We start from the raw sequence: 10,504 nt of genomic DNA, 5'->3' as shown, positions 1-10,504 counted from the left end.
GTTAGCCAGGATGGTCTCGATCTCCTGACCTCGTGATCCGCCCGTCTCGGCCTCCCAAAGTGCTGGGATTACAGGTTTGAGCCACCGCGCCCGGCCAATCTCATTCCTTTTTATGGCTGCATAGTATTCCGTGGTATATATGTGCCACATTTTCTTTATCCAGTCTATCACTGATGGGCATTTGGATTCGTTCCACGTGTCTGACCCTTGTTGCTGGAACATAAGCACCACAGAGGCATCTATTTTGTTTTCTGAAGTTTCCTTAAGTGCCTAGAATAGGGCCTGGGGCACATGGCCAACACTCAGTAGATGTTTGTTCAATGAGTCAAAAATGTAGGAAGGTCTTCAGGGGATCATGTGGAGAACCTGACATGTGTCCCTGGAACTTGAAGGCCAGAGGACTGGTAGTTGCTTTGCACTTAGAAAGTCTCAAGGTGACAGCGACATAGCCAAGAGAAGCAGCTGCATTGGGCAGGGCAGAGGGTGCAATGTACTCTGTATTTGAAGTGAACCCTGCTGAGGTCAGCCTGCTTGGGGTTGTCCTTTAAAGGGATCTCCCTGCCGGGCATGGTGCCTCACACCTGTAGTCCCAGCACTTTGGGAGGTTGAGGTGGGCAGATAGCTTGAGCCCAGGAATTCCAGTCTGGGCAATATAGTGAGACTCCATCTCTACAAAAAATACAAAAATTAGCCAGATGTGGTGGTGCGTGCCTGTAGTCCCAGATACTGGAGAGACTGAGGCAGGAGGATTGCTTGAGCATGGGAAGTTGAGGCCGCAATGAGCTGTGATTGCGCCACTACACTCCAGCCTGGGCAACAGAGTAAGATATTGTCTCAAAAAAAAAAAAAAAATGAATTCAGCTAAAAATAATAAAATTGTAAAGTAATTTTAAAAAGCCCTCAACAGCTTTGTTTTTCTCTCCTTGCCAGCTTCTCTGCAGCCTGTAGCCTGTCGGCTGGCTGCTGCAAGCCAGGACAAGCAGTGGGAAATGCAGTCACAGTGTGAAATCTCTGTGTTCAGAGACACGCAGGAAGCAGGTGAACCGTGAAAGGCCAACACATGCCCCCAGTTAACAGGGTGTAGAGGCAATGGTGGGGCTTTCTTCTTCCTTCTGGGTTATAAATATCCATGTTCTGGCATTTGAAGCTGCAGGTGGCACACATGGATGCCTGACAGGCGCTCACACTTTCCTGGGCAGGGCAGGGGGCTCAGAGGCAGGAGAGCTGGGCAGAAGGTAGCCTTGGCGTGGGCCCAGGGTCCTCTCCCCTCCACCTTGGGGACGTCCAGCATCTCCGCCTCTGTGAGGCCTTGACAGCAACACTTCACCCTTCCAAGTGGAGTTAGTCGCTCTCTCTGGGCTCTCAAAGCCTCCCTAGCATTCTAGAGCACACGTGGAGTGACCTGTGTTGTCATTGACTCTAAGAGGTCTATCCCCTTAGCAGGCATTGAAAAACTTACCATGCCCCCTCCCCAGATGAAACTGAAAATGAAAACACTCCTATTCTGAAAACACAAAACTTAACAGGGGTATGCAATTTTAAAAGCTTCTTTGCAGAATTTCTGATTGCAAGATTCTGGAGAAGTTCATCAAAGCTGTATGTTCTCTTTATCTGTTCTTGATGCTCATGCTCTCCTGGGGCCCTGAGGTGTGATCATTTTGCCTCTTGGGTTAGCCAGTCCTGGCAGGTGCTGCCCTCCCCATTCTCTGTATGCCCAGTTCCTGGCCCAGTGCCTTGCTCAACCACCTGCTCAACCCAAAAGGATGAGTGTGGATGGACTCAGTGCAGAACCCAAGGGGGTCCAACCCAGGAGGCAGCCTGGTAAGGGGAGGAGCACAGCTTTATGCATTAGGATGTTGCTTCCAAATCCAGCTCTACCTGTGTCTCGCTGTGTGACCTTGGCTAAGGCATCTCCCTCTCTGGGCGTCAGTTTCCACAGCTGTAAAACGAGAAGGCTGAATTCAGACGCCTTCCAGTTCCAAGACCCGGCAGTGGATTTGTGTGTGAGCTCTCTATCACTTCGGTATACACAGAACTCCCTCTATCCTGGCCAAGCACATTAACCAGAAGATTAATAATGGAGTTAATCTCTTTGTTGGAGGCATCATTTAGAATTTGCTGTAACAGGCCGGGCGTGGTGGCTCACGCCTGTAATCCCAGCACTTTGGGATGCCAAGGTGGGCGGGTCACGAGGTCAGGAGAGCAAGACCATCCTGGCCAACACGGTGAAACCCCATCTCTACTGAAAATACAAAAAAATTAGCCGGACATGGTGGTGGACACCTATAGTCCCAGCTACTAGGGAGGTTGAGGTAGGAGAATGGCATGAACCCGGGAGGCGGAAGTTGCAGTGAGCCAAGATGGCACCACCGCACTCCAGACTGGGCAACAGAGTGAGACTCTGCCTCAAAAAAAAAGAATTTGCTGTAATATATTTTCCCTAATGATTCACAAGGGTCCAATGATAAGAGTCATTTATAGGGTAGACCCTCTGGTCCCCATCACTTGCCCCTTCTCAGATTGGTGAAATCCTGCTTATAAACCCTGAATGATATGCTCCCTCCTCCATGCTCCCATCCTATTCCTGCCATAACCATAGCAGAGCAGTTGTGTAGCTACCACCCCCTAACACTTCCCCACGTCTGACAACAACAGACAACCCCAGTAGATTACAGCCCTGCTCAACGCACTCCAGGCAGCACTACCAACCACCCAGATCTGCCACCCTGGCCAGCCACGTCAGATCAGGAATCCTTACTATGACTGTGGCACTGAGTTCCTTGAGTAAGAAACGGTGTCTTGGGCATCTTTTTGCCACCAACCTGTAGCATAGGGCTGGCCCATAACGCATGCTAGTGAAGGGCCTGCTGGATGAACACTAAATAAGCTCTCGTCTTTGGGACACATGGCCCTCCAGCACAATGGGAGTCAGACGTGGACACAGGTGAGGAGCCAGAGCCTGGAAGCTGGCAAGTTTTGCACCCTGGTCAGGATCCCAGAGCCTCACGGACACAGTACCTTGTCTTTGACACTGTGGTCACAGCCAGAGCCCACGAGGAAATCCAGAGCATCCAGCTGCCCGTGCTCAGCTGCCCGGTGAAACGCCGTCCTCCCCAGCTGGCCAGGAGGAGAAGTGGTGTGAGCCTTCCTCACTCTGTCAGTGGGCATACCTGCCTCTGCCCACCTGGCCTCTGTTTCCCAACCACTCTGGCTTTGCAGTGGCCTCTCCTGCCCCAGACACTGTCCTCTCCACTTGCTTTCCCACACTCTGCCTGGAAAGCCCAGACCCAACTTCCCAACGAGAGCCACTTGCTGGGGTCCCTCCCTGGCCAGTCCTTAGGTGGCTCCTTGCTGCCTAATGAATAAACAGATTCTTGAGGATGGGGGTTGAGATCTCCAGAGGGACCTCCAACCACCCATCAGACCTTCCCACCTAAGATTCCAGCCCCTCAGAACTCACACTAGAGCCCTTTCCTGTCCCTAAAGCTCCCACAAGCCTCGCTCTTCCATTTGGTGCCCTTTCCAACCCCTGATTTCCAATCTTACCCACAAATCCAGTTTATTTACCAAATGCCACCTCCTCCAGGAAGCAGAAGCAATGGCTTGCTTTTCTAACCCACCTAGTCCTTGATCAGGGCCTCTCTGCGGCAACTGATTGTGTTCTGCTTGTATTCTGCTCGTTTGTGCCCCAACACCTCTTCCCAACCAGCGGCTCCCCAGGCCAGGTGCAATATGCCCACAGATCAAAGGATGCACCCAAGGAATGTGGTAAGCTCAGTGGGCAAGAGTGGCCCCGGGAGCCCCCCGCCCAATGGGAATGATGAGTAGCCCTGAGGCACTCTCACCTTGTCTACGTGGTCCAGGGCCACATCCTCCAGGTCCTCCATTATGAACGCCAGCACAGGCACGTGGCCTTTTTGGGCTGCGCAATGCAGTAAGGTCAGGCCATCCTGGAAACAAGTGCAGGAAGGTCCCTGCAGTCTGCGAAGGGAGGCCCTTTTCACATGCTGCCAGTCTCCCAGACAGCGAGTGTTTGGGACCCAGAACACAGCCTCCCCGTGGACACAACACTATAAATGATGAACGGACCCCAGGGATAACCCACTCTGCTGCCCACTCAGCCTCAGAGGGGCCGGCAGGAGTCAGGATGCCAAAGTTCAAATCCCAGCTCCAGCACCCCTCAGCTCCAGAGTCTTGGGCCAGTTACCTCCACCTCTCTGAGCCTCCATTTTCACATAGGACAAACTAGCATCATAATCCCTGACCACTTCAGTGGGTGGTTGAGAGGACTGGACCTACAGGAAAAGTATTTTATCAACTAAAAATTAATTCAAACATGTATGATGAGGTCATATAGCACTAGTAGCCTCCAGAATAATTAAGAAGGTTCTAGGTATCTGCCTCCCTTGATACAGCTGCTAAAGAAGAAGCAGGTGACTAAGTGACCAGTGTATGTCACTAGGAAGTGACCTCCTCACCTTCTAGGGCAGATTAAGAGCAGATGTGGTCTGCAGGGAGTAGAGGGAAGTGGCCTGGGTTGAGGGTGGACAGGAAGAAGGTCTCTGGGGCCTAGAAGCAAAAGGAGGGAGGCTTGAAAATACTATATTTATGCCCCAGGGCTTCTACTTCTGCCTTGCATTAAGGTCAGATTATTTGAAGTCATGTTTGCAACCCAACAGTGAGTCATAAAAATCAGTAGAACAGTGTTTTACATCTTGACAGTGGTCAAATCTCAGTGAGTATAAACTTTCAATGTGTGTATTTCTTTTTTTTTTTTTTTTTTTTTTTGAGTCAGAGTCTCGCCCTGTCTCCCAGGCTAGAGTGCAGTGGCACAATCTCGGCTCACTGCCTCCTGGGTTCAAGCAATTCTCCTGCCTCAGCTCCCGAGGAGCTGGGATTACAGGCACCCTCCAGCACGCCCGGTTAATTTTTTGTATTTTTAGTAGATATGGGGTTTCGCCATGTTGCCTAGGCTGGTTTCGAACTCCTGAACTCAGGCAGTCCGCCCACCTCAGCCTCCTAAAGTGCTGGGATTACAGGTGTGAGCCACCATGCCCAACCCAATGTGTGTATTTCATGTTGGTATCATGGACCCCTTGATATGAAGGGATGAGAAGGGCACTTCCCTCTTGTGTTCTTCCCAAATTCCATAGCCCTGGACTGATGATTTTCATGAAAAAACATGAGACAAACCCAAATTGAAGGGCATTCCACAAAATACTTGACTACTACTCTCCGAAAGGGTTAAGGTCATGGAAAACAAGGAAAAACTAAGAAATCATCACAAGATTCGAAGAGACTAAGAAGACAAAATGACTAAAGCATTGTAGAATATTAATGGAAAAACTGCTGAAATCTTATTATAGTCTATAGTTTAGTAAAACTGTAACTATCACCAGTAGAGATACGTAAACAGCAGGGAAAGGAAAAAGCTTCAGGGCAGAAGCATGACTAGGCCTGTGGCATCTACAGGTGGGATGAATCCCTTTGGGGAAGACCTTGAACGAGAGATTGAAAGGAAGAGTGGGGTCTATCATTTGCAAAGCTGGCTGCATCTATTCCCCCTGCCCTTGGAAGCACACCCTAGGATCGTGCCACTCTTCTCACCGAGAATCTACACTGGTCCTGTGACGGGCTTTTGAATGCAATGGAGGTGATACCACGTGGCTTTCCAGCCTTGGCCTCGAGAGCCCTTGCCAGTTCTGCTCTGGATCTTTTGCTGCCCTGAGGCAGACAGGTAAGGAAGTCTATGCTGGACTCCCTAAGGATCAGTGGCCACCTGGAGAAACTAGCTGCACCATCCCAGACGTTCCAACCCTTCCTGCAGAGGCTCCAGACATGTGAGTGAGACCCTCCAGGGCCAGCCAGCCCCCAGCCCACCCACCTGCTGACTGCAGCCTTGTAGGTGAGCCCAGGCAAAGCCACAGGAACTGCCCGCCAACCACAGAATTGTGGAAAATAATATATCGTTACTTTCAGATTCATTACTTTTATATTTTAGAGTGATTTGTTGCCAAAAACAAAAAATGAATATAGAGGGGATCTGCTTAACTAGAAGAGTCCATGACTCAGAACCTCACCCTCCACATATACCCAAGACCCTGCCTTCCTCATTCTAGAACATGGAGGCTCATTCACAACTCTGTTTATAGTATACTACATCAAGACAACACTGGATTCCCCAGGGCCACTGAGCCCTTCCAAGGCCAAGCCAGGCCAGGCCAGCAGGACCAGACAGCAGAACCCTGAGCCTGAACCTGGGTGTATTCACAGGGTACCCTCCTGCTGGTCCCTCCCTCCCACACTCCGGCTCAGATCTTGTGACCCACCACATAGGGGCATGGTTCTCTGGGATGGATTTTCCAACCCAAATGCTTTCAGGCACTCCCACCACTGCCAACAGGATCCTAACAATGGCATGAGACAGACCTCTTATGTGCCACGACCCTTTTACATCTGGTGAAGCCTATAGACCCCTTCTCAGAATAACATTTACTTAAATGCAAAAAAATAAATTATACAGGAAAAAAATTTAATCAATTAAACAGGCTTACAATGGCGTATTCGTTTTCTATTGCTGCTATAACAAATTACCATAGCTTCATGGCGTAAAACAGCACAAATTTATTATTTTACAATACTGAAGGTCAGAAGTCTAAATTGGGTTGGCAATGCTGTGTTTCTTCTGGAAGCTCTTGGGGAAAACCCATTTCCTGTCCTTTTCCAGCTTCTAGAAGCTAACCAAATTCCTTGGCTAGTGGCTCGCATTGCTCCACCCCTGCCTCCTTCATCACACCTCACACACATCGTATCACACCCAACAAATTCCTATTGGCGTGTTAGGTTCTGGGGGTTCAGACGTTCTAGGAATTAGGATATGGACATCTTTGAAGTGACATTATTCTGCCTACCATAAAAGGAAACCAATTATATTGAAATTAAGTTATCAAAATATTACAAACCAAGTTTTCAATCTAGTAACACATGTGCTTCCTTACTGACCTGTTAAACAACAAGATCTACTGAAGGGTCTAATCACTGCCGTAATTTCAATGTAATGATAAATGTAAGGAGTATTTTAAGATAACTGCAAAAACTTTCATGTGATATGAAAATAGCTACATTTTCTATTAGTGACAAAGTCACAAGTACTAATATTACCTACATTCAACGTTGAAAAAAATGCTAATTAGTTGGGCGTGGTGGCACGTGACTATAGTCCCAGCTACTCTGGAGGCTGAGGCAGGAGAATTGCTTGAACCCAGGAGGCGGAGGTTGCAATGAGCTGAGATCACGCCACTACACTCCAGCTTGGGTGACCGAGCAAGACTCCATCTCAAAAAAAAAAAAAGAAAGAAAGAAAAAAATGCTAAATTTTCAAGAAGTTAGCCAAAATAAATATGCACTGTTTTCCAATCCAAGTTCATAGGTCCTCTGAATTTTCTCCAAGAACCCATGTGAGAACTCCTGGCTGAGGGATTTGGCCCAGAAATGTTTGCATTTTCCTATGGGCAACTGACACCCTAAAAGGTGAGACACCGGCGGAGGGATTCCGGGCACTCTCACTTGCTGAGGCCCTGCTCCCTCAAACCACAGTGCAGGCTGATAGAGTAACTCGCCCACCATACCACACTTGGTAAATGATGCTTTGCTCCTTTCACCCCACCACACTGAGCACAATGGGTACGGGGCCTGGCAGGAGGGTGGAGGAGACCTCACCTCCTTCTCATTTAATTTTCGTAATTACCCTCTGAGGGAGTTACTTTGATTTCTCTCCTACAAACAAGGAGGCCAGTCAGAGGGCTGGGGACTGTCCCAACTCACTGAATAGAAGAGAGGTGGGGGAGATCAGAAGAAAGAGGGACAGGCAAAGGCAGGTGGGGGACTGGAGGGGCAAGTGGGGGTGGGGGGCAGAGGTTGGGGGAGACCTGTGCATCCAGGGCCAGGGGAGCCAAGGGGACAGAGGGTTACCAGCTGAAGCCTTACCTTGCTCTTACAGTGGATCTTGGCCCCCGAGTTTACCAGGATCTGGAGGATTCGTAAGTGGCCGAACCAGGCAGACAGGAGAAGCGCGTTCATCCCAAACTAGGGGAGAGGACATACAGGAGGTGAGAAGAATGTGGGAAGGCGTGGCCGTGCCAGCCAGGCCCTGTGCCTTATGATTAAACCATACAACCAGAAGGAACTATAAGTGCCACTCAGTCCAGGGAGCTCCAAGCTTTAGGAATTTTAAGACTAATTTTTTTTTTTTTTTTAAATAGAGGCTGATGTACTGTTGCAAACTTCTTAAATTTATTTTTTGCTAAATGAAACTTAAAAATAAAACAGCTGCCGGCCAGGCTCGGTGGCTCATGCCTGTTATCCCAGCACTTTGGGAGGCTGAGGCGGGAGGATCACATGAAGTCAAGAGTTCAAGACCAGCCTGGCCAACATGGTGGAACCCCGTCTCTACCAAAAATACAAAAATTAGCTGGGCGTGGTGGTGGGCACTTGTAATCCCAGCTACTTGAGAGGTTGAGGCAGGAGAATCACTTGAACCCAGGAGGCGGAGGTTGCAGTGAGCTGAGATCCACCACTGCATTCCAGCCTGAGCGTCAGAGTGAGACTTCGTCTCAAAACAAACAAACAAACAAACAAACAAAACGGCTGCCATTTACTCTCATCATCATTTCATAAAGAAAGACCATTTTAGAAGAAAAAATTTGTAAGGAACCAATCTTAGAATATATTCTTGGCAAATAAAGCTTCATAACTGGGCATGGTGGTTCACGCCTGTAATCCCAACACTTTGAGATGAGGATCACTTGAGCCCAGGAGTTTGAAACCAGACTGGGCAAAATAGGGGGACCCCCATCTCTACAGACATTTTTTAAAAATAAGCCAGGCATGGAGGCACACTCCTGTGGTCCCAACTACTCAGGAGGCTGAGGTGGGAGGATTGCTTGAGCCCAGGAGATAGAGGCTGCAATGAGCTGTGATCGCACCACTGCACTCCAGCCTTGGTGACAGAGCAAAACCCTGTCTCAAAAACCAACAAACAAAGACAAAAAACAAATGTAGCTTCATAAAAAATACATTGTCCCTGTTTTCTGATTTGCTATGACTGGTGAAGACCTTTTCCTGGACTGGTGTTTAAGAATGGACTGTTTAAATCTCCCATAGAGGCTGGGCATGGTGGCTCAGGCCTGTAACCTTAATATTTTGGGAGGGACCAAGGTGGGAGGATCGCTTGAGCCCAGGAGTTCAAGACCAGCCTGGGCAACATAGTGAGACCTGTCTCTACAAAAAAATTAATTAGCTGGGCATGGTGGTGTGTGTGCCTGTGGTCCCAGCTACCTGAGAGACTGAAGTGAGAGGATCATTTGAACCCGGGAGGCAAGGGTTACGGTGAGCCAAAATTGCACCGCTGCACTCCAGCCTGGGCGACGGAGTGAGAGCCTGTCTCAAAAATAAATAAATAAATAAATATCCCATAAAATATCTTCAAAGCAGATAGCTTAAGTCTGCAGCACCACACCACCTCACGAGACATCCCTGCACAGTCAAACACTGGCTTCTGTTAGAAATGCCTCCTCCAGGCGGAGCTTGCAGTGAGCGAAGATCGCGCCACTGCACTCCAGCCTGGGTGACAGAGCAAGACTCCGTCTCAAAAAAAAAAAAAATGAAAAAAGAAAAGGAAGAAATGCCTCCTCGAGCTCTGTTGAAATCTGCAATCCTGCAATTTCCATCCCACCAACTCTCTGGAGCAACTGAAAATATGTCTGTGCCTCCACTCAGGGCAGCCCCAGGCCTGTTTGCAGGGTGCTCTTCCTCCACATCTGCACCGTGTGTGCTCCAGGGTCCCCAGAGCCCCTTCAGTGACCTCCACTGCAGTAGGGTTCCACACTTCCCCCATCTCCCTGGAGTCTTTTCTTCTCTGTGAAGAGCAACCCCAGGCGTCCAAACTCAGCTCTGGGGATACATCAAGAGCCAGCCAGATCCTGGGAATGGTTTTTTGCAGTGCCTCCTTGGGTGTGGCTCCACCAGGAGCCTTTGTGAGGGGTACCAAGAAAAGGGGTCTTAGCGGCTGGCACCAGAATTCCTCTTAGGGAGGGAACTGTGTGTGGGTAAAAGCCTTGACAAAGGGTTGAGGCAAAAGATGAAACTCAGAGGGAACTCACTGATCAGCAGGCTCCCGAGCATCCAAAGAGACTTGCTCTGCTCTGCTTTAGAAACAGGCGGGAATTTGGAGGCAGGAAGCGGGCGGTGCAGACAAGGACAGCACTGGAGAGAGGGAGGGGAGCAGAGGCTGGGCCCAAGGCAAGGAAAGAACCAAGGGCCTTTAAAGAACAGAATGTCAAAGAGGGGGTTTTAGGATTTTTACATTGTTTTTGTGTGTGATATAGGTCCCCTCTATATCCCAGTTTGGAAAGCCATCCCACACTACAAGCCTTCTGTGAATGGAGTCCCAGGGAGAGGCACCATGTTTGGGATGAAGCCAGGGTGGAATCAAAGGACTATTTGC

At 49.2% G+C, this 10,504-nt stretch overlaps 1 protein-coding gene across 1 annotated transcript in view; it reads right to left on the bottom strand.

The window, feature by feature from the left end:
* The window catches only part of ANKDD1A (ankyrin repeat and death domain containing 1A), a 61,884-nt gene that overhangs the window by 40,071 nt on the left and 11,309 nt on the right, over positions 1–10,504 (bottom strand). The window contains exons 4-6 of the mRNA XM_011968079.1: positions 7,987–8,085; positions 3,846–3,950; positions 3,019–3,117 (exon numbers count right to left, since the gene is read on the bottom strand). Coding sequence (XP_011823469.1) covers positions 3,019–3,117; positions 3,846–3,950; positions 7,987–8,085 — 303 coding nt within the window. The remainder of the gene's footprint in view (positions 1–3,018; positions 3,118–3,845; positions 3,951–7,986; positions 8,086–10,504) is intronic.

This window comes from Mandrillus leucophaeus, unplaced genomic scaffold, assembly GCF_000951045.1.
Source record: "Mandrillus leucophaeus isolate KB7577 unplaced genomic scaffold, Mleu.le_1.0 Scaffold12, whole genome shotgun sequence".
NCBI lineage: Eukaryota > Metazoa > Chordata > Mammalia > Primates > Cercopithecidae > Mandrillus > Mandrillus leucophaeus.
Note: the sequence above shows the minus strand (reverse complement) of the source record. Positions and strands in the feature narration are given on the sequence as shown.